At 39.2% G+C, this 26,625-nt stretch overlaps 3 protein-coding genes and 1 long non-coding RNA gene across 19 annotated transcripts in view, besides 1 other annotated feature; 3 read left to right on the top strand and 1 right to left on the bottom strand.

Annotated features, from left to right (window-relative positions):
- Nucleotides 1–121: 121 nt before the first annotated feature.
- Nucleotides 122–1,474, top strand: lncRNA:CR44831 (long non-coding RNA:CR44831). The gene has a single exon (NR_123907.1). It is a non-coding gene; the product is annotated as a long non-coding RNA:CR44831 (long non-coding RNA).
- pdgy (pudgy) lies at nucleotides 287–20,149 on the top strand. 4 transcript variants are annotated; one of them, NM_001201661.2, is made up of 8 exons: nucleotides 1,810–1,902; nucleotides 2,014–2,197; nucleotides 2,608–2,716; nucleotides 2,953–3,501; nucleotides 7,338–7,548; nucleotides 17,401–17,943; nucleotides 18,374–18,488; nucleotides 18,547–20,149. In NM_001201661.2, the coding sequence occupies exons 4-8, from the start codon at nucleotides 3,220–3,222 to the stop codon at nucleotides 19,187–19,189; spliced, it is 1,794 nt and encodes a 597-aa protein (NP_001188590.1). In that variant the 5' UTR covers nucleotides 1,810–1,902; nucleotides 2,014–2,197; nucleotides 2,608–2,716; nucleotides 2,953–3,219; the 3' UTR covers nucleotides 19,190–20,149. The 4 variants fall into 4 exon arrangements, with proteins under 4 accessions (NP_001285257.1, NP_001188590.1, NP_001245673.1 ...); NM_001298328.1 differs by lacking the exons at nucleotides 1,810–1,902; nucleotides 2,014–2,197 and adding an exon at nucleotides 287–306 and having other exon boundaries at nucleotides 18,547–19,779; NM_001258744.1 differs by lacking the exon at nucleotides 1,810–1,902 and having other exon boundaries at nucleotides 2,025–2,244; nucleotides 18,547–19,779.
- Nucleotides 7,706–16,904: a mobile genetic element.
- The window catches only part of Flo2 (Flotillin 2), a 94,571-nt gene continuing 87,818 nt past the window's right edge, over nucleotides 19,873–26,625 (bottom strand). For 6 of the 12 annotated variants that reach the window (NM_167416.3, NM_167417.3, NM_167415.3 and 3 more), the window contains 3 exons: nucleotides 22,505–23,072; nucleotides 21,834–22,017; nucleotides 20,236–21,771 (listed from right to left, as the gene is read on the bottom strand). In NM_167416.3, the coding sequence (NP_727798.1) occupies nucleotides 21,592–21,771; nucleotides 21,834–22,017; nucleotides 22,505–23,072 (932 nt within the window). In that variant the 3' untranslated portion in view covers nucleotides 20,236–21,591. Of the gene's footprint in view, nucleotides 21,772–21,833; nucleotides 22,018–22,504; nucleotides 23,073–23,362; nucleotides 23,504–23,644; nucleotides 24,099–26,625 lie in introns of those variants that run through there. The other 6 variants (NM_001272623.2, NM_167419.2, NM_001169287.2 and 3 more) reach the window with 5 other exon arrangements.
- Nucleotides 24,875–26,617, top strand: CG32591 (uncharacterized protein). Of its 2 annotated transcripts, none has more exons than NM_001298327.1 (1): nucleotides 24,875–26,617. In NM_001298327.1, exon 1 carries the CDS (start codon nucleotides 25,044–25,046, stop codon nucleotides 26,220–26,222), a length of 1,179 nt encoding a protein of 392 aa, NP_001285256.1. In that variant the 5' UTR covers nucleotides 24,875–25,043; the 3' UTR covers nucleotides 26,223–26,617. The 2 variants fall into 2 exon arrangements, with proteins under 2 accessions (NP_001285256.1, NP_727813.1); NM_167420.2 differs by having other exon boundaries at nucleotides 24,875–26,373.

The raw sequence follows: 26,625 nt of genomic DNA, 5'->3' as shown, positions 1-26,625 counted from the left end.
TGACAAAATGTAATACTGTCACTTTCTATCTATCTATTAAATATTTGTTATAAAATAAAAATAAAAATATAGAATTAAAAAAAAAATGGCTAAATAACCATTACTGATGTCTAAACCCACCCCCGCAAGCAGCGTGTTCGCTCACCATCTACCTCTCTTTTCAAGAGAGCACGTTGCAAAGACGTTCAGACCCGCCACCTCCGCGCTCCACGGCACCCTTTTTTTAGGACAGAGCATCAAGTTGGTGGCAGTTCCCCAGCGAACACTGAGCACAACAGATTACCGAATTAGTGCGCAGGTGTTTGCGTGAGTGATAGACGAAAAACTGTAACCTGTGGCAAATCCCCCCACTAAAAACTGATAAAACAACTGAAAAGGCTGTTGGGTTCACCTCTGAAATCTAAATCCCACCCATAACCAAGCTCGAAAATAGCCAAGATAAACAAGTTGGAGCTGCAGCAAATGAAAAGAAAAACAGACGTATAATAATAAAACAAAAAAGCAACGAAAAACGAAGCCAAAAACTCACATGCAACCGTCTTAATGAAGTTGAGAAAAACTGGTTTGCTGAGATAAACATTTTGGAGTTTGTTTTGGTCCCGCTTTCAACGGTCATAAGGGGAAGGGGGCTGAGCCAGGGTCCAAAGTTCAACACAAAACAGCACCAAGAAAGTACGACGACTCGTTTGCGCGAAACGCACACATTTTGCATGCTCCCGCACAGGCTAGTTCGAACTTTTAGCATATCCAACATCTGTACGCAAAATATCATAAAATCTTCTCTTGGCATTACACAGAAATTACTTATTGATCGTTGGGCTTCTTTATAAGTCTCAAGAGAAAGTTGAGACAAACGAAGTCAGTATCTTTTATTATTTACATAAGTAGATCTTATCATTTAGTTTTTAAAATAACCTTTAAAGCCCCACGTAGTTCTTTACGCTTTATTTAAAAAAAAAAATGATCCGAAACGTTAACATTTCGAAGATCTCTATCATAGAAACATGATTTATATTTAAGACTGGTTATACCAAACTTAACAGATAATACATTAGTGATCCATTATAGCACGTTTACTAATTTAATTAGCCATTATACTTTCAATATTCACAATTAATAAGCCTGTGGTGCTATAATTGTGAGCTCAACTGTAGATGTGGGCGGGGGGCAGAGCAAGAGCGAGATATAGTGTGTGTGGTGCATTAAAAATGCTGTTTGAAATGTTATGCGAATAAAAAAAGCACATTACATGCGAGTGTACATAAGATAAGTTCGAAATGCAATCAACTATTGAATAACAAGTATCCCACATCTATATAATACCAAACTATATGCTATACTGTATAAAACTGGATATCAGGCCCACTGTAACTCTCTCCTTTTCATTTAATTTCTCTCAATGCAAATGCAACTGTAACGCGATCGATGTAAGAGAAAGAGAGCACTCATTTGCATAGAGCTCGCTTTGCAAGAGTGTTTGAGTGGTCGAGGGAGGAGAAAGGTAGAGGGCCTCTTTTTTGGCCTTGAGTTCCGCTTACGTTGCATACATGAGATATATGTATGTACATATATATTTATAAAAAACCGTGAATAGCATTGCCGTCTCACAAGTGTCCATTTCAAACGCAGAATTTTCCCCAGCTGGTGAAACGTGTGGCAACAGAGTGTTGAGTTTACCAAGAGGGTGAATGCACTGGTTAATGTTTAAGTTTTAGTTCCAGAAAGGAAGTGCAATGCTATTGAAAACATCAGGTTTAAATTACCCTTCAAGGTCATTTATTTCTGCACCAGATATTCCACTTCTACCAAAATCTGGATGATGCTCCAAGAAGCTATTATCACCCTAAAGAAATGTCTTTTTAGGGGGTAAGCGGAAAATGTACCCACCTTCATAAGAAATAGGTACTTATTAAATAAGCTAAAACATTCATAACAAACTATTATTTTCCATCTGGCCAGCAAATAATGTGCAAACCTCTACTCTATGAGTAAATGGAATCCGATTCATTGCAGTTCAGGTGTTCCAACGGGATTAGCGGTTCTTGAGTCAGTGTTCAAGGTTCAACGCCATACTAACATATCGACGGCTTCATCGACGGCTCGCCATACCGAAATTCTAGTGATAAGCGCGGGGAAGGCCTGGAGGAAGTCTTGATGTGTAGACATCAAGAAGCCACTGCATCGCGATAACGATAAGGCACGGGTGGCGAAAGAGTTCTCAAGGAGGGGAAGGTGCGTGGGAAGGCAAGTCTAGCACTTCACAGCCACTGTGTACGGGAGTTGCCTCAAGTGGTGCACTGGAAAGAATTCAAAACAGCCTCTTCAATTGTAAATGTTTCAAGTGTTAATAATGGCAACTAAAGGTGTAATTATATGTACGTTGGTACCTACACTTTCCGAAGGAACAACGTGACAACTTAAAGGGCTTCCTTTCGAGTGTGTGTGTATATCAAATGACTAACGGAGTGGTTATAAAAATATTTCAAGATAGTACAAGTATATTTATTATTGATATTTATACTTCTTTTTTTCAGTTTCCTTATCAATTTGAGATCATTTTAAGTAGCATTATATTTTTGACAGATCGTTTCCCTTTACAATTTACAGTTGCAGTCTGCTGAGAGTAAGAGCGGATAAGTGAGAGAGTGCATTCCGAAGAAGGCCCAAAAAGAGCAAAGCTGCATATACACTGAGGAAATTGCATATATCAACCAAGGTACGCTCACATATGTCGATTGTAGAAATTAACTATTCCGGTTGGCTTACAGTTTAAAAATATTTATTATTTATGGTTTCTAGAGAGCTTTCGATCAATCTAAGTGATTAAATTTTTTTGTTTAAATGATGACCCACGATCATTTGAATTTGTACATCTTATTAATAAATTGCTAGATCATAGATCAGTAATTAAATCCGCAATCAAAATTAGTTTTATTTATCATTTATTTTCAGTGTATGCACGAAAGAGAGAGCAATATCGCGCACCGCCAACGCGATCGTGTTTTTGTTGGCGTTGCTTTGTTTGTGAGCAGCAGCAGCGGTATTACTTCTCTCAGCGCCGCACGGCGTCGCCAGTCGTGTCTCAACACTCGACAGCAGCAGACGTGTTGCAGCAGCAGTAACACTTGATTGATCGCATCTCGAAGAGCCAGCTCCATAAGGAATACCCAAACTCTGTTCTAAACTGATCGTATAACCGCGTGATATTCAAATCCAGCCATGAACCCAGCCGCTCAACTGCTGCGCATGCGCAGCGCTACCGCATTTGGTAGCGCCGCAACGCGCTCCATCACGACGAACCGGCGCCAGCGGACCACCAGTACCGCCAGCGCCCAGCGGGAGCGGACGCAGAGCGTCAGCGAGACGGACAAGTTTCTGCACTACAGCCCCGAGGACGGCTACTACAAGACCTCGCCCTTTGACCCCGTCACCATTCCCAACGTACCGCTGCATGAGTACGTGTGGCGCGACTTCAAAAAGTGGGAGCGACGCACTGCAGCGGTAAGTGATCAGTGATCAATGATTGAAAGTGATTTAAGTGATTAGAGAAGCGCAATTCATAAAGTAATTCCCTGAAGTAGTTTCTGGTCTTATTGCCACCTAAGAAAGAAGCTTAACTCTTGAGTATCCAAGGGTTCCTGAAACTAAGTCCATTTGACAATCGATACCAAATGTCCGGAGTTGTTAAGGTTCCTAAGCTTAGTACAATTTCATAAACATAATAACAAATATGTGTACACAAGTGTTTTCGCAGGAAAGTGCCGATATGTAATGATCTTGATCGATTATAAATCTCAAATATTTATAGATGTTTAAAGGCATTTCTACAAAGAACCCATTTGTTGTAAACCAGACATCTAAAACGCAATGACAATACCGCATCCCAGAGAACGCAACAACACATTGAAGAATGTCACTTAATCATTTCTCCAATCGGCAATTAAAATCGAATTTACCACTTGAATGGGCCCAACATAAACGTAAACGTGAACGTAAGCCCGAGCCCAATTAAAGCCACCCGTAAACCCAATCGAATCATAAATTCACCCAATCGAAATTGTTGCATTCGTTGTCGTAGGCGCCGCTCAGAAATTCTTTGTTTGTTTATAGCGGTTTATTGAACCTGAACCTACGTCTATATATATATATATATATATATAAAGTGATATTTATACGGGCGCTGGCATTCGCCGTCTGTCTGTGTGTTGCGATTGCTACAATATTTTGCAATGGTGCCGATTGGTGGTGATTTGCCGAACTTTGTATCTTTGTATCCTCCATCACAATCCCCCCCGTGGTCGCAGATACATTCACGTTTGTACAACCATGACTTATCACTACTACTTATCAGCCAGATAGGGAGGGTCTAGGTGGAGTCTATGGCAGTATTTGGGTCATTAAGACCCCCGGTTCGCCATCGGTCCCCTTATCGGACATTGCTAATGACGGGTTGTGCTGATAAGGTCCGTTGATAAGAGCGAAAGTGAAATGTAGTAAACAGGCCTCACTATTACGGCCAAAAGGCCGGCCTCTCCAGGGGCAACTACTACCACGCACTATCGTTGTTCCCTTCCGGAATGCTATGGTATTTCGATTCCGATTCCTCGTTCCGGATTTCGCATCCATGGCTCAGTGGGCGCAAGTCAAGCGGTTGGGGCAAATTGCCCGGGATTTCTGATAAGCAAATCTCGCGATTAAATGAATCGCGTCCAGCTATTGTCAACGGGATAAACGAGTAGCCGATGTCATTTTATACCCACTTGCATAACCGTAATGTAAGCCCCTACACGATCCCCAGGCGACCTTCGCCAATTGTTTACACTTTTCACTTTTCGTCGTGTAACTAGACACATATATGTGTGTATATAGTGCCTGTGCAAATCAAAGTGCAAACTGTTTTCATTGAAATTTATTGCCATCATTTGTGCAATATAGGAGACGTTGAGGTCTGATATAACCGAGTAGTAATCGCCCACATGGCCGTTTTTTTTTTTTTTTTTGAGGCGTAACCAGAGGCCCGAGCCAATTGTTGAATAAAATGCAATTAAAAGTACAAAGTTCGCCTTTTGTTTCCACCCACTGCCACGCCCACTAGACTAGCTACTGCGCCCCCATGATTAGTGAGAATTGTTTACACAGCGATGGAGAAGAAATAATTTACTTATCCCAAGGGTTTCTTCTAGATAAGATAACGTTTTAGTCGTATCATCATTATATTTCAGATTTTTCGTAAGACAGATCAGCTATTGTTCCAGTTAATATAAGGCACTTGCATTTCGTGCAAATATTTATGTTATTATTCCTGTGTAACAAATAACAAAGTGCATTTAATACTTGAATTTCAAGAGCTATCTATGTACATATATATGTGCATTCAGCAATGGGAATAGAATTCATTTGATATCAGAATTATTGTTTACGTGCATTTCTTTCTAGTTCTCGTTTTCTTTCTTTAAGTCAACAAAATTTCTAAGAAATAACTTGTAAATGGTTTCGATTGCCACTTTGAATTGCTTGGCTTTTAAATTGACTGTTTACGCGTTTGAGGAATGCAATATAGTATGATGATTCATTGGTGCAATCACTCAATTTTTTTTTATCAATTTCCACTCGCTCAAGTGTGTTTGTCGCCCTGAATCGAGCCCCGAAAATACTTGATGTGTTCATATAATGCGCTTTTAATTGCCTCGGACTTATTTGCGCCGGGGGCTATGTTTTTTTTTTTTTTTGTCTTGATAATTTTGATGGCTTTGTTTTGATTTTTGTTGCTTTTGTTGCTGGCCGACGTCAGCAGTCCAGCCTCCTCTGTATTTTTTGTGTACGATATATTTTCTCTGCGTTCCAAATTGCCATCATATGTTGGTAATTTGGCTATTAAATAGTCACGCACGGGGTATTTATTTATTTAAATCTATATGTAGAGAAAATTCTGATATTCTCCATGAAACTATTGTTAGTTTGTTTGTTAATGACCATACAAACTTATAAAATATATGCTTAATTTGTCATGTTTCATTATTGAAAGACAAAAAATATCTCTAAAAAGTATCTCTAAGATAAGAGCAGCCACAATCTGAGATACTTTCAGCTATTTCTTAGCTACTTTTTCTAAAATCAACAAGACTTTCGGGGCAGTTCTTCGCCGCTCAAAAGTCAACAAACGCTGCATAGTAGGTGACAAGAGCGAGAGAGGTAGAGGGACAGGGAGAGAGCGAGACAGATAGTGTGAGAGGGGCTGACTCGTTTAGACTTTGCAGACTTTGTACTTTGCCCCACTGAACTTTGGACCGTCCAACCGACTGAAGCCAAGCGAAGCGGTTTTCGATGGACCCCCGTGGGAGGGGGGGGGGGTTGCTCGGCGATTTTAGAGGGGTGCAAATCTACATATACATGGCAAATGCACGAAATGATTCTCTTATTTTTTACTCGCTTATTTATTCATTATGATGTCAAGTTGTGTGTTTGCCTCGTTTGTGGGTTGTTTTCTTCAATTTGAGCAACTTGTTGGCGGCGCGGCTATTTATAATGCTTATTTTTAACCGAATGCGATTTCCGACTGCGCAAATTTAGGCGGACAATCCCCCAATCAGTGAGCCACCACCCCCCCCTTTCTCATTAGGCCCACACCCATTTAGCTGGTACTCGCAAAATTTGCTTCAAACAACCTTCACCTTAGCGCTGCAAACCGGTTTTGAGGTCAGTCCCACGAGAAGTCAAGGCCAGCGAAAGGCCCTGGACAGGGAAAAAAAGGAAGGATCATTTGGGAACTGATATCAAGGGTTGAACTTCAAAAATCCAGATCATCACTACGTACTGACCTTGGATAAATCTCAAAGGCACCACTTTTAATCTATTTAATAGCTAGCCAAACTTGTGCTGATAAAATGCCACACTAGCTTAGATAAATTAAACATTGTCATTTGAATTGGGCGAGAATGGATTATCTTATCGCAATGGAAACATTTATTATTCTATTGCTATTTAGGTGGTAAATGATTTAACCCATATCAGTGGCAACAGTGTATAGGGGGTATATTTGTTACGCCTAATTTCACCATAGTGATTCAGACACCTGTTCAATACTTTGGCTACACTATACACTAGATCTACCATAAACATATAATCCAAACATATGAGTCCACTTGAAGCATTCTTTAGATAAGATTGGAGTGCCGCCCATTTGGTTTTTCCCAGGCTTTGCTTGATTTTGATTTATCGTTATCTGCATATTTGCCCGGTTAGCATATATTTATACAATCGAGATAGAGCTGTGCACTGTAAATGAACTACTTCCTTTAAATATTAATATAAATTATTCTGTATGTTATTTATTTTAGGTTTGTGTGATCACCGATCGGCAGTACACTTTCGCTCAAATGCGTGATGCCAGCGCCGCTTTTGCCGTTCGTCTGCAGACCAAATTCAATCTCCAAAAGCCCGACGTTTTGGCCATCTGTCTGCCGAATCTTCCCGAGTATCCCATTGCCACATTGGGCGCCATTGAGGCGGGACTGACGGTGACCACAGTGAATCCCGTCTACACGCCGGGTAAGTTTGCAATCCAAGGGGTTTTGTGCCCATAATTTGTTTTGTTCTGAAAATGCCGGCTCTACAACGATGTTCGCAGTAATATTAAAATTTTAAAAACAATTTATTCAAATTGTTAGCAAAGTAGAAAAGAAAAGCAATTCCTAAACAGAATGACTGTAAAATCCCAAATAAGAAGACTTTACTCGTTGAGTTTTTGTAAGAAACTGATTTTATTTGGAAATATCTTCGGTTTAAATAGGTGACATGAGAATCGCATCTTAAAGTAAATGGCCTACGCAGAGGCCTACGTAAATAGTCCCCGCCTTATCGAGGTCCCACGCTCGGGCACATCTGCCTATCTTGAGCGGCGAGGACCTTATCTGTGGTCTCCCACTAAGGGACTATTTTAGGAGGCGGGGAACGATCTCAAGTGACTGACTCATGTAGTGTGCACTTAAATTACATGTTTTTGAGCAATGCACCCATGTCGCCTTAGATAACAAAATCCTAAATATAATTTATCGCTCTCGATTCATTTACATAAGATATGAACGGAGCCCAAAATTGTAAGTCTTTAAATATATTCGTGTTCATGTGTGAACATTCTGCCAAAGGGCCAGCAAAGCTGAGATGTACATTAGTATATTAGTTGCATTTATAACAGTAGTGGACTGTATTTATTTGATATATGTTCATTTATTTTGCAACTAAGATTTCAATGGGCCTAGTTTTTCTGGCTTTTAATTTTATTGGATTACAATTATGGTTTATATTATTTTTAATTCAACAATTTGTACTCAATTAACTTATTTTAAACATTTTGCTTTTTCTATGTAGAAGTACATTTTCTATTAAACAACGATATAGTGGACTGTATATTTTTATTTGTTATATTATTTTATTGTTTATTTACTATTGATATTTATAGTACTGGCAACGGACCTGCAAAGGTTATTGCTTGCATTCTTTGTTGCACAGCACATTTCCGTATGAAATATATTATTAATACTATCATTAGTATTAAAGCAATAATTAATCCAGCATGTCCGGAAATATGATGGAAATGTAAATCTTTCAATTTTTGATGGTTCTCTTTCATAAATATAATTTCATTATTCAATCGTTCAAATTCCTCAGTATGATTTAATATTGATAGTTTCAGCGGATCCCAAATAATCTTCGGCGCTTCACTAACTTCTCCTATATAAGGTGTTGATAATAATTCTTCACTTTCGGACTGAATGTTATGGTGGGCAACTAGAATTTTATCGTCGGTTCTTGCCGTACAATATGGCGCAATGCTTAAAACTCCTTGCTGAGGCAAATCAAACAATTCAATTTGAGAGCCAGTACATTGCAGACGGACTTTTGAATTCGCAGGAACCTTAAACAACCAACTACTTTTCTTTTCTAACTCTACCCAGTAACTTTTAGAGTCGACTACTGTTTTATAGATGCAGTTCGCCGCTTTATCTGGCTTTAGAGGCTGAATCTCACATGCATTATCATTCGCTGAATTCCAGGGCCAACTTCCTTTGCATATTCTCTTATTTAGTTGCCATTTCTGACATTGATTTAATGTGGCTTCCGTCATTATGTGATAGGAATCTATCTCAAAATTATAAATTAAATATTCGGACGTTGTATGCACCATTATTATCCGATCTTCATTTCGAATTGGCACCGGAATAAGCCTGAACAATTTGGATGGATGCCTGCTAAACAGAGGCACTTTTGCACTAATGATCAATTTATCGTCGATGAATAAACCCCTGGCTGTTAACAGTGTATACACCTCCTTAAGTTCCGTACCTGACCGTTTTCCTGGAATTACTAGGTTCTCCGAAAGACTCTGCTGAATTTTGGCAATTTCTTTTTTAAGCTGATTTGGCCTGAGAATATTTGTATTTAGCCTACCGTGATTAATATCAATCAACAGGCTTATAATGCCTGCTTGAATTTTTTCGCCTTCTTCAATCAATGAGTGTAGCTGTTTCGTAATCATAAAGAATTTTATTGATTCCTTATAAACATAATAATTTTCTTTAAGAACTTCTGTCATGTTCTCAATTCTTATTTGCATACTTCTAAAATTGGAGTTAACATCTTCTGTTGTTCTCTTTAATAGATTAGAAGTTGAATCAACCACAGATGTTTGTTTTTGAATTAGTTTATCAAGGTTGTTCTGGTTATCTAACAAATTCTTCATATTTTCTTCTAATTGCTCTCTATCATCTTCATCCATTATACCAAATAAAATATGATACAAGGAACCCATAAATTCGAAAGGAGCACGCTTGCTTCTAGATCTAGACTGTATCATAAACAATTTATTGTTTTCTTCAAGTTCCGATAACTGACTTTGCATATTATCTAAGACTAGACTACATTGCTCTTCAAAGCTATGAAGTCTTTCGCAAACTTTCCTCATACTTTGTATAAGCGCATTACCCTTTGTTAACATTTTAAAATATGGATCCATTTTATAATAGATAACCAAATTCCAAGAAGTACTCACAATCTCAACATCTCCTAGCGGGTCTAGATATATTGCTGAGGTTTTATTTATTTTGTCTATAGAATATCTTGGTGCTATATCTTTAGGTAATGCGCTAGAAACTTGACAACTTAACACAAACAACAACATTGCCATAATGATTCCGATCTTGGACATTCCCGATGTCGCTCTAGTTCGTCTTTTTGGCTCTTGGTCAGCCTCATTTTTGTCAACAGACTTTATTCCTTCCAAGGGACAAATTTTAGTAATGGGTCTAGTGATATATCCTTCCTGCATCTTTACTTTAGCCACTCGGACCTTATCATCATTCCCCTTATGCACCTTTTCCACCTTTCCTAAAGGCCATCTTGCAGGATGACAATTCTCATCCTTTAATAAAACTATTTGCCCTTCTTCTATATTAGGAATTTCCTTTTTCCATTTATTCCTTTGCTGGAGCGTATGCAAATATTCACTTTTCCACTTAACCCAGAAATCTTTCTTCATTTTTTGGATAAGTCTCCACCTATCCAAATTTCCGATTTTTTCATCTTCCATTGGTTCGACTATTTCTAAAGGTGGTCTTCCAATTAAAAAATGACCTGGTGTTAAAACTTCTTGTTGGTCCTTCTCACTAACTATAGTGTATAATGGCCTTGAATTTAAGCATGCTTCTATTTGACATAAAAGAGTTGACATTTCTTCGTAAGTCAAAATAGTGTCGCCGATTATACGCTTTAAATGGTATTTCATTGACTTAACTCCAGCTTCCCAAATACCTCCGAAGTGAGGTCCTGCCGGGGGAATAAAATGCCAATCAATCCTGTCCTTTTCAAGCTGCGCTGCAATCGTTATATTTTCTTGTATTGCATTAAATAACTCTTGATCTAATTTTCTTGCAGCTCCTACAAAATTTGTTCCGTTGTCTGAATAGATATTGGAACATTTTCCCCGTCTAGCAATAAATCTTCTGAGTGCTGCTAAAAATGCGTCTGAAGTTAGATCGCTTACCATTTCTAAGTGTATGGCTTTGGTGGCCATGCAAACGAATACAGCAACGTATCCTTTAAATGTTTTTTGGCCACGATTTTTTGAACATTTAACATAATAAGGACCTGCGTAATCTATTCCAGTATTAAGAAACGGGAATGTCATCGTCACTCTATATTTTGGCAAGTTACCCATTATTTGCTGAGCTGTATTTTGTTTATACCTTGCACACGTTACACATTCTCTTAAATACTTTTTCAACGAATTTTTCAACCCGAAAATCCAATACTTTCTTTGGATATAGTTTCGCATTAGGTTTATCCCTCCATGCAATGTTTCCTTATGAGCATTTTTTATTAATAAGCTTGTTAGGTGGCATTTTTCTAAAATGATTGGATGTTTAACATTAAATTCTGCATTGGAATTTTGCAATCTTCCTCCAACTCTTAGAACCCCATCCTTGTCCAAAAATGGATTCAATGACAATATTTTATTATTTGTCTTGATTTCCTTTTTGATTTTAAGGCACTTTATCTCTTGCCTAAACTGGTATTCTTGTTGTTTCTTAATAACAACTGTTTCCGCTATTCTTATCTCCTTTACTGAAATAATTGATGAATAGGCTTTATTTCTTGTTTTCATCTGCACGAATCTATTTATGTATGCTATTATACGTATAAGTTTTTCTATACTGGAATACCTTTCTATTAATTCGTAAATAGGATCATCTATTTTGTCATTTAATACCGTATTTATTAAGACAGGTTCTTCTACAGACTGCTGCCGAGGCCAAAGTTCTTTTGGGTCTGCTAGCCATTTCGGACCTTTCCACCAAAAATCACAGTTGATCAACTGGTTAGAATCCACTCCCCTGGATGCTAAATCTGCTGGATTATCCTCTGACTTAACATGATTCCATTCAGTATTTTTTAATTTCCGAATGTCATCCGTTCTTCTTTTTATAAATTTGATCTTACTTTGACCACTGTTAATCCATGCTAAGGTAATCGTGGAATCACTCCAAGCATAGATCTCCATTATATTGTCAATTGATCCTTTTAGTCTTTGGATTAATTCACTAAGCAGGTGAGCTGCACACAGCTCGAGTTTGGGAATTGTCTTCCTATTTTTTATAGGGTTGACTCTACTTTTGCTAGCTATTATATTAACATGAGGTCCTACTTTAGCATAGACTACTGCAGCATATGCTTTTTCGGAGGCGTCCGCAAATCCGTGAATCTGAATGACTGAAGAACTGTTTGAATTAATCCACCTTGGGATTCGAATATTCTCTAACAATAATAAATTTTCTTTATATTTTTCCCAATAATTTTTATCTTCTATGGATAATTCCTGATCCCATTCACTTTTATTTATCCAAAGTTTTTGAATAAAAAGTTTTCCTGAAACCGTGACTGGTGCCAACCATCCTAACGGATCAAATATTTTTGCTAGCGTTGATAACACAACGCGCTTATTTATATTTTTTGATTCATCATTACAATTTACGCTGAACTTAAATAAATCCTTTTGAGGTTCCCATTTTAGTCCTAAAGTTTTAACACATTCATTTTCGATAATATTGAGAACCTTATTGTCCCCTGTGTCCTCCACAGTGGTTAATATTTTGGAATTGTTGGAAATCCATTTCCTTAAGTTGAATCCAACTTTCTGCAATTCATGGGGAATTAATGTTATTAATTTATTAGCTTCTTCTACCGAATCAGCTCCAGTCATTAGGTCATCCATATAGAAATCATTCCTAATTATTGCACTAATAACTTGGTTTTTACATTTATCTGCAATATCTACCAGAACCCTGGTAGCCAAATATGGTGCAGATGCAGTTCCGTAAGTGACTGTGGTTAATTTATATGTTTTAATTTTTTCTTTTGGAGAATTTCTCCATAAAATATATTGATATTTTTGATCATTATTATCTATTTTAATTTGTCGGTACATCTTTTCAATGTCTGCCGAAACAACAAATTCCCATTTTCTCCATTTAATAATAATGTCAAAAATATCTTTTTGAACTCGTGGCCCAACCCACATTATGTCGTTCAAACTTTTGTTATTCGTAGTTTTTGCTGAAGCATCAAAAACTACTCTCAATTTGGTCGTAAGGCTTGAATCTCTAATCACTGCCTGGTGCGGTAAAAAATATTTGCCTTCATCACTCACTTCAATCATGTGTCCTAAATCCATGTATTCATTCATGAATTTAGTGTAGTCAACCTTAAGTTTTTCATTTCTTTTTAGTTTTTTCTCCAGATTCATGTAACGAGCTATCGCTTGTTTCTTTGAATCTCCTAAGGTGACATCCTCCTTGAATGGAATTGACACAATGTATCGCCCATCTGAATCTTTTTTTGTCGTTTTGATAAATTTATTTTCACAGATTTCAGACTCGATATCATCTTTTTCTTCTTCTTCCACTTCCCAGTAGCGATCTAACTCTTTTATTTCTATTGTTGTGGCTACAATGGTTTCTTTTCCTTTGGATTTTTTACATCCAGAAACTATCCACCCGAAATCAGTTTTTTGCCCAAGGAGACCGTCTATTTTTATAACTCCATTTTGCAGAATGTGAGTATATACGTCTGCTCCAATGATTAAATCAATGCGACCCGGTTTATTAAAATCGGGGTCGGCTAATTTAAAGTTCTTCCATTTTTTCTGATCAACATTAATCGTGTTGACTGGAAGTGCCTTCATAAGTTTTGGGAGAATAATTGCTTCAATTTCTAAATTTTTCGGAGAATTTCTTATCGAAATAACCGCTTTGTGCTTGGAGATGCACGTTCCTGTGGAAGATACTCCACTTATTTCAGTATGAGACCGAAATTTTTTCAATTTTAGAATCTGTGCAGACTCTTCTGAAATAATTGTGCTTTGAGAGCCACTATCAATCAATGCTCTTAATTGTTCAAAGCCTCCATACCTCGACTTTACTTGAATCAAGGCCGTGGCCAACAAGGCTTGACCTGTTGTTCTACACGTATTCACTTTTTCTGGATTATGACCTGCAAAGTGAAGTAACGTGTGGTGAGGTTTACGACAAGTCGAACAAAGCTGCTCGCTTATACATTTTTTACCAAACGGATGCCTCAGACATCTTAGGCAAATCCCATTTTTTCTTACCCAGTCAGACCGTTCTGCTGGATTCATTATTTTAAATTTATGGCATTGAATTAAATAATGCCCTGGTAGTTTGCAATATGCACAATTGTCACTATAATTTTTATTCTTGTTATTATTAATCATTTTCTTTACAGGTTTTACTTCCTGTGAGAATGATGATATAGAATTGAGCCTTTGCTCTAAAAAGTCCATGACATCAGAAAGTGCCTGTATTTCTTTTGTCTTTTTAACATGGCTTTCATATAAATTGAGTGATTCTTTATTGAATTTCCGAAGAATTATGTGAGCGAAAATTGCATCCACATCTTCTGGTAATTGTGCCTTTAATTTTATAATATAAATTGACTCGTTAATCGTGTCAATAAATGTCTTTATTTGCTTATTGGATTCTAAATTTAAATTTGGCATATCCATAAGCCTATTCATATGATCTGAGAATATGTTTCTTTTATTCTCATATCGCTTGGTCAAAAACTCCCAAGTGGCTTCATAATTTTCTCCAGAGCCGAGCAGTAAATGAGTAACCACATTTCTGGCTTCTCCTTTTAATGCTGACTTTAGATAATTAAATTTGAGAGAAGGACTGAGATCCTCTCTCACATGTATGAGCTCTGTAAAGAGTTCATTAAAAAGATCCCATTCTTTGGAATCACCAAAGAAGGTGGGAATCTGTATTTTAGGCAGGGTTGGTAACTCCTCCGCCTTAACAACCGTCGACATTTCAGCTTTATTTATTGTGCCACTGAGTCGACTATTAATGGCTGTAAGAATATTTTGTTTGTCAAATTCAAGTTCGCTAATTTCTTCTTCGAATAGCGAACTCTCAAAATGACTATTCACCTGTTCAATCAGGTTATCTATTTTATGCCATAAAAATTCAATTTTATTTTTCCTTATTTTAAGGAAATCTGGACTACTGTCTATTAGTTTAGACGTATCTTCTAGATATACTCGAAATTGGCCAACATTATTACGAAATGCCTGCTCTACTTTTAAAGCGTTGTTTTGTGCTATACCCTCTTTTTCAGGGTGACCACGCATTTCAAGGTTTAATGTAGGGGGAGGGTTTGATTTAGGGACAGTGTTTGATTTAGGGAAAGTGTTTTCTACCGACTCGCCCTTAATTTTTTCATTTTTATTTTTAATTTTTTCTAACACCATCATTATTAAATCATACTGCTTCGCGTTAAAATATTCATGATCGACAACGCCGATCTTTAACAAATTGCTATGATTAGCAATGAAACATTTTTGAAGCTCATTTAATTTTAGAATTTCTACATCTGTTAATGTTGGTTTTACTTCCAACTTTCTAATTTCCAAAATAATTTCGGACTGCTTCTTAAGGAATTGAATAGTCTTTTCTGACATCATTTTGAAAATTTTTTGTAATTTCTTAATATATATAGTACGTGTATATGTATTTTATATGTATTTATATATATATGTGTGTTTGGATAAACAGAAAATTCTTGTTTTGACTTAGCTGATGTCGTTGTTGTTGCTGCTGCTGTTGCTGCTGTTGTTGCTGCTGTTGCTACTGCTGTTGCTGCTTCTGCTGCTGCTGTTGTTGCTGCTTCTGCTGCTGGTAGAGGCTCCTTTGAATTTGACTTCCTTCTCTTCTTTAAGGCTCCGTCGATGTTTAAAGATGATTTTTTTTTTTTTGGCACGTTTTATTATTTTTGTAGTCCAGTCAGATTTTTTGTTTTTTAGCCATTTATTTCGGCATTTATGCTCTTTTGGCATATACACTGCACTCTATTTATGAGCTGATTTAATGCTATTAGAGCATTTATAAGGCACTGTTTTCAGGCACTTTTTATTTAATTTATGCTCTTATGGCATATACACTGCACTCTATTTATGAGCTGATTTAATGCTATTAGAGCATTTATAAGGCACTGTTTTCAGGCACTTTTTATTTAATTTATGCTCTTATGGCATATACACTGCACTCTATTTATGAGCTGATTTAATGCTATTAGAGCATTTATAAGGCACTTTTGTTATGCACTTTTTAATTTCACAATTGCTGATGTATGGCCTCAAGCACGCCTTACCACAATTTATAATGGTACACAAAGCAACCTTTAGCTATAGACTATAAGGTGCTTGTTTTAAAACATAAAAGATTCTTTTGTATCTTTTGCTTTTTATATTTATACTCTGTTCCTTACCTTTGGTAGGGGGAAACAAGAGTCACTTATTTTTGCTACCTTTAGCTGTAAGATGCTTAAAGGAGCTGGCCTTTCTCTGAGTTCCTTACCTTTGGTAGGGGGAAACTGCAGAGTCGATTAAAGGCTCGATTGACCAAATGTAAAATCCCAAATAAGAAGACTTTACTCGTTGAGTTTTTGTAAGAAACTGATTTTATTTGGAAATATCTTCGGTTTAAATAGGTGACATGAGAATCGCATCTTAAAGTAAATGGCCTACGCAGAGGCCTACGTAAATAGTCCCCGCCTTATCGAGGTCCCACGCTCGGGCACATCTGCCTATCTTGAGCGGCGAGGACCTTATCTGTGGTCTCCCACTAAGGGACTATTTTAGGAGGCGGGGAACGATCTCAAGTGACTGACTCATGTAGTGTGCACTTAAATTACATGTTTTTGAGCAATGCACCCATGTCGCCTTAGATAACAAAATCCTAAATATAATTTATCGCTCTCGATTCATTTACATAAGATATGAACGGAGCCCAAAATTGTAAGTCTTTAAATATATTCGTGTTCATGTGTGAACAATGACAGATAACAGTGATAGTGTTTTCTAAAGCAATATTTAGCAATATTTATTTAGTTCAGAAAGACCATCAGAGTTGTGTGATCTATGAAGGTTTTAAGTGGCTATTGTAAATGAAATCAGTGTTCTTTAACCTGCTAAAAGCTTTCAAGGTATCTTCTTCAAATGACCCCTTAAAATGCACTGAAACGGCGACTTATTTTTTAATTACTTAGCGCATTCGAAATTTGTGAGAACAAAGTTGTGTGTAGTTATCATGATTGCCCACCGTAAATCCTTCATAAAAGTTAAGAGCATATTAAAGTGTAAATGCGATGCAGTTAATTAGGCGAACAATTATTATACCTATTTGCGTGACCATCGCTGTACATTGTTTATTGGTGACTCTTGAGTGCGTCAAAGGCTCCTTATCTGGGGGTCTTTATGTGGTGGCATCTGTATTTTGTGGTTCCAAAGTCGAAAGACCGTCTCACTGATCGTCACATTTCCGATTGCAGATGAGATCGCCAGGCAATTGACCTTTAGCGGAGCCAAGTTCCTGGTGGGAACGGTATCCGGATTTGCCACACTAAGCCAGGCCAGCAAACTGGTGGGCAGGCAAATACCCATCGCCGTGGTGCGTACCAGTGCCGAGGAGGCCCTGCCCGAGGGTGCCATCGATTTCAGCGAGCTGACGAGCACCCAGAATGTGCGTTACGAGGATCTGAAAGCGCCCAAAGAAGCCTCCGCCGACGATATGGTCTTCCTGCCCTTCTCCTCCGGCACCACTGGTCTGCCCAAGGGTGTGATGCTATCGCACAACAACATCACTAGCAATTGCGAGCAGGTGCAGGCCTCCCTGCCACTGGATCTCATGGGTCCGCAGAACACGTTGCCGGGCGTCCTGCCCTTCTTTCACATCTACGGCCTCACCGTGGTGATGCTCTCGAAACTGGGACAGGGCTGCCGACTGGCCACCATGCCGTGCTTTAAGCCGGATGACTTCATGAGGTCGCTGGACAAGTACCAGGGCAGCATCCTCAACTTGGTGCCCCCAATTGGTAAGTAGAAAGAGTATTATAGAGCTTAATTGTATTACTAGATTATAAAGACCTTTTTAATTGTCAAAGCAATAGTGGCTGTATCTAAAAAAAAATGGAGGTGTTAATGAAAACTGTTTACGTTCCTTATAATTCGGAAACCTATATTCGATAGCAAATTGAGTTTCGGACTGCTGTTATTGTTGTTTGCCGCCAATCTACTTTTAATTTCGCTTTGACGATCGAAATAATTAAAGCAAAAGCTTATTTAAAACCGGTTTTGATTAACATGACAAATAAGTTAAAAATATTCATTTACGATACAGATGATCTTTTAAATTTGGGTACGAGCAGTAAGGCTAAAATTGTTGATGTTCTAAAAAGAAAAAGATTATATCGTATTTTAAAAGCTTTCTTATATGTATTTAATCTATTGTATTAATTTTTGCAGCCCTCTTTATGATTAACCATCCCAAGCTGACGCAGGAAACAGCGCCCCACTTGAAGGTGGTGATGAGTGGAGCGGCCCCAATTGGTCAGCACGATGTGGAGCGCTTCCTGAACAAGTGAGTTGGCATCGCGGAATTGTAGGATGACTCAAACTTACGGCACGTTCTTTTTCAGGTTCCCGAACACTGTCTTCAAGCAGGGCTATGGCATGACAGAGGCTTCTCCCGTGGTTTTGCTAACACCGGAGGGCAACAAGGTGTACGCCTCGACCGGTGTGCTGCCGGCCAGCACGGAGGCCAAGATCGTTCCACTGGATGGAAGCGATGCCAAGGGCGTTGGTCCGCGCACCACTGGCGAGCTGTGCGTTCGTGGTCCCCAGGTGATGGCCGGTTATTTGAACAACGATGAGGCCAATCAGGTCACCTTCTATCCGGGCAACTGGCTGCGCAGTGGCGACGTCGCCTTCTACGACGAGGACGGTCTCTTCTATATCACGGACCGCATGAAGGAGCTGATTAAGGTGAAGGGTTTCCAAGTGCCACCCGCCGAATTGGAGGCAGTGCTGCGTGATCACCCCAAGATTCTGGAGGCGGCCGTCTTTGGTATTCCCCACGAATTCAACGGCGAGGCACCACGCGCCATTGTCGTCCTGCGTCAGGGGGAGAAAGCCAGCGCCGAGGAGATCTCCGCCTACGTGGCCGAACGGGTGGCCCACTACAAGAAGCTTGAGGGCGGAGTGATCTTTGTGGACGAGGTGCCAAAGAATCCCACCGGCAAGATCCTGCGCCGCGAGCTCAAGGAGAAGTTCTCCGATTAAGTTCCCAGAGGACGAATCTTCGTAGGCTAAGAAATATTTTTGTGATTTTTTTTTGTTCGTCTCAATCAGGAATGGTACACAGACAAATGTGGAGGTCCTAAAGCAATCAACCTATTGCCAAATTTAAGAGCTCTATTTGTTTGTGGCCACATTCCGCGGAACATGTATGTATATGAGGAACATCAATGTTGGCCCTGGATCCCCTGATCCCTGGGAACTGGTTTAGACATTGCATTTACAACTTCGAAAATACTTAGCTATTATGCTTAGACATAGGTCTCGATTAGTCGCTCGATTGGTCCATAGTTAGTAAGTCTAGATTAGGCATATGTAAGACCTTAAACATTAACATATGCGTATTTATAACGTGTAATCTTTATGCGTGCACTCTAACCTTTGATTATACTTAATGACGCAGCCGATATTTTGCTATGATATTCCCCTATTTGCATATATCAATTTTTTTTTTGCCTAGTACCATAAGATTATTGTTTGTTGATCGTATTGAAAGATGGCGGCATGCCAAATCCAATACTTTAAATGCCATGTATGCCACGATGTTTAAAAATAAAGACGAAATGAACCAGTTGAAATAACTTGGTTTTTATGGTGGCCGAATTATCGTGCAATAAAATAAACATATACATGTTAGGCGAGCTGTTAAAGTTTTAATCACATTATTTCAATATCAATCAATATAAGTATTTTTTAATTTATTTATTTACGACAAAATACACAAAATTTTACATTAGGTTTAGGTTTAGATTTTAGTTCTTTAGTTCTTCGGTTGGTTGTTGTTCTTGTTCTCTTGCTTTCTCCATCAGACTGCATTATAATTAAAATTACTCGGACTTAATATACAATAGAAAAAAAATGTATGTGTGAGTGTTCTGTGTATAATGGGTGTATGTGTGTGTATGTGTTTGGTAGAAGTGCTTATAAAAATTAGGGTTAATTACTCTATCAAAATGAAAGCGTTAAATTAATTGCTTAACTGTTTAATTCCAGTTAGACGTTAATGTATAACAAAATTTGGTAGCTTTTTTCAATTATTTTCTTTATTTTTTCTTTCCTTTTGCTATAAACTAAAAAAAAATGTATAAGAATAAAGTACAAAAATTTTAAATGCATATTCGTAGTTCAATATGTGTTGTTACATAAATAATAAACATAAAAAAATGATTAAACGAGGCAAACATGATTATATAAACGCTTTGTATAACAAGAAATTAGGCTTAATTTTTTCTTGCGCACTGAGAATAATACATAAATTCAAACTCATTTGTGTTGGTTAATGTGTGTGTGGGGTGTAAAGCAGCGCCAATTGTCGAAAAAACAGTGTTGTAAAGTAATATACGACTATTTTGCAATATGCGATATAAAATTGATCGAGCAAAGCATTATTTGGTATAATAATCAAAAATAAACAAATATAAAATGTTTGCACCTTATATGGCACAATTCCGTAAAAAGTAATCGTTTAACAAAATTCAACGAAAGAAACAGGCACGAATCAACAAATAAATAGTTAGTTATGTATTAAAAAAATAATAATGTATAATTTAATTTGCCTGGAAGTATGTAAGCTTTTTGTTTGTTTTTTTTTTTTTGTTTTTAGTTGCAGATAGAAATTGTATAAGAAGGAGATGGAGAGAGACTACTTATACAGATCTCTACAGCACTGTAAAATAATACATATATGCTGTACAACACTGTCTGTTATATAATTCTATGTGTTTATTGAAAGAGCTCTTTGTGTATAGCAAGTCTGCATGTATATAGTATATATAGCATAGTAAATAAATAGCTAACACTCTGCTTAAATGGTTTTCGTTTTAAAGTTATACAAATTTCACGTTGATTTCTTGTTATAGTTATCGGTTTTTCGTTTTCGAGAGAAAAGGCCACAAAATGTTGCGTTCGAAATGCATAACTTTAGCTGAGATTAACGTTGGTTGTTTTTTGTGTTCTGTTTTTGATTGTTACGCCGCCAAACATCACACACACACACTAGGACACCACACAGACGAGACAAGTGTATGTGTGTATTGCATGTGTGCATATAAATATACAAATATATATATATAGATATATATATATAGATATATATATATATATATTATATATAAATATATTATAATATCGGAGTACATTTAGCTACACGTTCGATTTCATTTCGAAACTTGAGTTTTTCAAGTTCGTTTCGCTGTTTCCCCTCTTTCTCTCTCTAACAAATGCACGCCCCCTCTTTAGCAAACTATCGCCATCTTATTTTGTCGCTTCCTGTCGTCTCTTTCTTAATTCGGTTGTCTATCCTTATCTGGTTTTTGTATCGGTTACAATTCCTTTACGCTGCGTTACGTTGTCATTGCCATTTCCTGGATATCCCATTCCATTAGGTTTCACGCCTTGGCCCCCGGTATCTTGGACAGAACCTTGGACAAATCCACTCCGGTCAAGGCGTTGATCGATGGCGGTAGCTGGGCCACCAAGCGAGTCACATCGTTGGTTATATTATCGTTGCCGCCAATTAGGACAATCTCATCGGTTTTGGCCAGTGGTGCAGCCACCTCAGCGGCAATCTGTAATGGATTTCAAAGTATTGTATTCGCAATTCCAAATTGAATGCATATCGAGCACTAACCTTGGGCAGCGATTCGAGTACAATATTCATAATTGCTGCATCGCCGTACTGCTTGTACACATGGGCCTTCATCCGCATGCGTTCCGCCTCCGCCTTGCCCACCAACTCGATGGCATGGGCCTCCGCCGATCCGATCTTGCGTATGCGCTCCGCCTCGGCACGGGCACCCTCGATGGTCTGACATCTGTAAAGGTTAAACGCGATTGTTGGCATAGGTTTGGTTACAAGTATCTAATTGCATTTCCCCTACAAGAACTGATATCTACATAATATACATAAGACCACATAACTGTTTCTATAATAAAACTTTCCTAGCGCAATTGATATATTATTATTTTTGACATGTTGACTGTAGTCATTCGTGCTTAAGCTGCGTTTATCTACATTTAGATACATCCCACATACACGGTACTATAATATGACAAAGCTGCAACGTTGTTGCTAAAGTTCCCACAACGATTATATTTTCGTTTGCTAGATAAGGCGGTTATATATGGTTAAATAAAATATGGACAATGCTAGTTCAGAATTATTATATAACATTTTAATTGAAATATCTAAAGCTGAAGAGCTAGTATATTAAGGCAAGTGATTACCGTTTGTAGTGCTTATTGGTGGAATCACTAAAATTCGAACTCAGAAATTCGCGTTTTATTGCTTGAGATACTTACTGCTTGGCCTGCGCAAGGGTCTGGAGGCGGAAGGCCTCGGCCTCGGCGGGCAGCTTGACTGTGCCAGTGAGCTCGCGATCCTTGCGCTGCACTTCCTGCGACTCAATCTCGATCTGCTTGCGTCGCTCCACCACCTCGATCTGAATCTCCTCGTTACGGATGCGCTGGCGGATCTTGGCTGCCTGCAGCTCGTAGGCCAACTGCGATTCGGCCTTGGCCGTGTTGATCTCCTGATCGAAATTGGCCTTCTGCAGCTTGTACATCCTGGTGTTGTCCTCGATTTTCGTGTCCGTCGAGTATTTCACATCCATGGCGCTCTTTTCGCACTCCGCCTCACGGATACCGGCATCTCGATTGGCCTCCGCCACGCCGGCATCTGCATCCCGCTTGACCACGGCGGTCTGGGCCTTGCCCAACGAGGCCAGGTACTGCACATCATCGTAGACGTCCTTGATCGTAAACGAGAGAATCTCGATGCCCATACGACCCACGTCCGGTGCGGCCACCTCGCGCACCAAGGCAGCGAATTGGTCGCGGTCCTTGTACACCTCTTCTACTGTAAGCGTTCCTGCAAGGTCACAAGCAAAGTAATCGAATATTAAATGGGTGTTGTCATGGCGGTACGTACATAAGTGTACATATTACACACAGAAAACGAGTGGCAACTAAACACTGAGTTTAGATTTAAATTTTCGATGTGACTGTGAATCTGGTGTTGCTCCAAATTAAAGCAGCGAGTCAATAATATCAAAAAAGTCTTTAATCAGACATGCGACTTGATATGCAATAAACAAATCACGTTCTCATAACGGAATTAAATTGTAGCAGCCTTGGAATGGCGAATATCGGGTCACGTACTTAAGTGTAAGGACAAATCGCTACTTTTCGCGAATAATATTTTAGGAAATAGATACACAGTGCTTGCTCAACTTGTTGATAAACAATTGCACATGAGTTAAACACTTGCAAACACGGTGTTGGCTTGCCACAGATAGCAACCATGTTGATATTGATAATGAGCCGACTAAATGACCGACATGGTGTAAGCGGTGGGTTTGATATTTTCGTTGTGCAAAGGGAAATGGATTTTTTTTGGGGGTGGCTCTCACCACCTCACCACCTAATCGATGTCGACCTTACCGTCTGACCACCAGCGAGGTAACGCCCACTATCAGGGCCACCTTAAAGACGCCCATCCAAACGGTGGACATGTCGTCGAACAACTGTTCCGATGGCCACCAAACGAGGGTCTACTTATTGGATTGCTATCTCTGTTCGCGCAACAACGGCTCCACAATCCACTATCTAACCATCTATCTTGCTGGCTTTTAATTAAATCATTCCGTGTTCTCTACTGTTTTTGACGTCATTTGTCGCATTCTTATCGCTGGCGTTGATAAGAGCTCTGTGCCACCGTGACGTCACTTAATAACAAGAAAGGGGTACGAGCGTCAAGTAATCGGAAAGTTGTGTTGCCGCAGGCATTTTCCTTGAAGATGGGCGCACCAAAAAATTATTGATATTATTTGTATAACTTCTGGACTCGGACTGTTCACACGCGATTGAAAAACAAAGCGACAACCAAAACGTTTCGCGATGCGCTTACAACTAACTGACAGGCAGCTCAAATTGCCCGGAGACGCGGACTTGGATTCGGAATGGTTATATGTACATAGGTATGGGTATAAAAAAGCAGGGGCATGGGAATCGGTACTGGAATCGGCCCGGTACCGGCTCGCAAAATGAAATTGTAATCGCGCCGCCAAATGGAAACCGCCTTGAGGTCTCGAGCGTCTCGTAAACATACTATAGACTAAACTATAGTGTATAACGAGACTCGGGTTCGATGGGCCCATAAACCCTCGGCTCGAGTTATGTTTAATTAAAAGCTGTAGATTGGCCATCAAGGTCGTGGACAGGTCTAGGCAAATAGAACTGTGGATAGCTGAGTATGCGAACTATTCGATTAGAAGGTATCATAGGAAACTTGCCCTTATATCATTTACTACAATACAGTTAAAAAAAAGTACAATCAATATATAGTACACTTATAACGCGAACGAATGTTGGCAATTATAATTATAATTGGATTTAATCACCGAGTTTTTCGATTGTACAAAAACCGCTCGCATCTTGATAATAATGTATTCATAACACATATCATATTTTGCACCTATTATTCAATATAACTTATAGACATTGACAGACTACTAAATGTGAATAAATTCGTATTTAAAATGCTAGATATTGAAAGCCATCAAGGAGATAATGAAATGGATTGAAAAGTAAGGTGCCAAGTAGGCCTTGAACTTAAATTCGCTACACATGTCAATGTCCCGTATCTTGGATAGTTCAGTCTCATTTTCCACTTCGACCAGAACGTACACGACAAAAAAAAAATCGTCTCACTCTAGCTTTCGGATCAATTTTCACTATTCCTTTGTTTTCTTTATGTGATAATAAATACACAAATATTTTCAATCCAGTTTCATCGATTTGCAAGTTAATATAACGATATATACACAACACAAAGGACACAATGTCCGCACTACGGCGATCACATGGCGGAGGTCGTGATTTTCTGCAGGAGAACAAGCAAAATGTGTCTAGAATGGAGACCAATGGCAGATGTATAGCGGCGGCCAATGCCCGTCGTGTTCCCCTGTGGCGTCCAGTGGTCCTCCACTATCCGGAGAAGTTGCGTCCCCATGTCTACAATATTCAGCGTCGTACACGCCCGCTGCACGGAGCCCATGAGTCTCCTCGCCTGCGAAGCGGTCTTGCCCAGCCGTATGGCTTTCACAACGAGATGCGCCGCAGGATGCCACCAAATCCCTGTGGTTGCGATTTGACCACACGTAAAACGGTGGAACGTAAGGAGCAGGAGCGCCTACAGGGCGGTTGGGAGGATCAGCAAGTGCCAAGGAAATGCTGCTCCGGTTGCACCTGCCATCACGGCTATCCGACTAATAAGCCATCTGATCAGGATCACCAGGCAAAGGAGGTGTCACAGCATCAGGGTCACCACGGCCAAGCAGTTGCTCCACATCAGGGTCAACAATCGGAAACGGATGGCCAAATCCAACCAAAACATGGCGAAGGTGATCAGGCCGATCGCATTTCGGTATGCTCCCGCATGTCCCAAGAATCCCGGGCATCTCGGGCATCTCGGGCATCTCGGGCGTCTCGGGCGTCTCGTCGCTCCGAGGCACAGTCAACACAGGGCCAGGGAAACAACGATCCCGAGGCACCCTTGAGCGCTCGCAGCAGTGCCTCCACAAAGACCCTCAAGTCCAAGCGATCCGTTTCCCAGGAGAGTGTGCGCTCGAATGCCACCATCAAGTCGAACATTACTGTGGCCTCCAGAAGCACCACGGCTTCGAAGAGATCTCAAGTCAGTCGCAAGTCGAAGTTAATGGAGGTAATGCCGCCACCAACCCACTTGGAGGATCGTAGGCCCAAGGAGCGAGAGAAGGAGAAGGCGCCAACTGCCATCGAAGGCTACACACCGTTGACGCCCAGCGAGAGACAGGCTGCTCTCCAGGATGCCCACGTTAAATATAGTAAGCTGGTCGAGGAATACAATCGTATGCCCGTTTCTGAGCCAACTTTGCGCGTGCGCAATCGAAAAATCGCAATCGAACGCCAACTGGACGAACTGGACTATGCCATCAATATGTTTGATCAGCCCCATATGGATATGTATTATAAGAAGTGATTATCGCAGTGCATGTTACTCGTTTCAAAGTTTGTTGCCCATTTTCAAAATTTAGTTGTTTGCCGTAAAACTGAAGCTGAATGATTGAATAGATTGGAATATTTGGAATCAAATCGCTACTGAATGAAGCATTAAAATTAAGAATGACTATAGTTAATTGCAACCAGAAACCAAGGGCTCATATTTGAGATTCTTCAAGAATTAAAATATATACAATAAGATAATTAGCTCAAAAATATCGAAGAAATCGTTCTGACTCGCAAAAACTATGCGAACTATAATAAAATGAAAATAAGGAATTAACTCATCACAAGTTTAATAAGCCCTTAGTGTACAAACATATTTGAAATGATATGGGACAATATGAAAATCAAATACAAAATAAATATCTGAGCTAATTGTT

The sequence above is a fragment of the Drosophila melanogaster genome, chromosome X (assembly GCF_000001215.4).
Source record: "Drosophila melanogaster chromosome X".
Taxonomy (NCBI): Eukaryota; Metazoa; Arthropoda; class Insecta; order Diptera; family Drosophilidae; genus Drosophila; species Drosophila melanogaster.
Note: the sequence above shows the minus strand (reverse complement) of the source record. Positions and strands in the feature narration are given on the sequence as shown.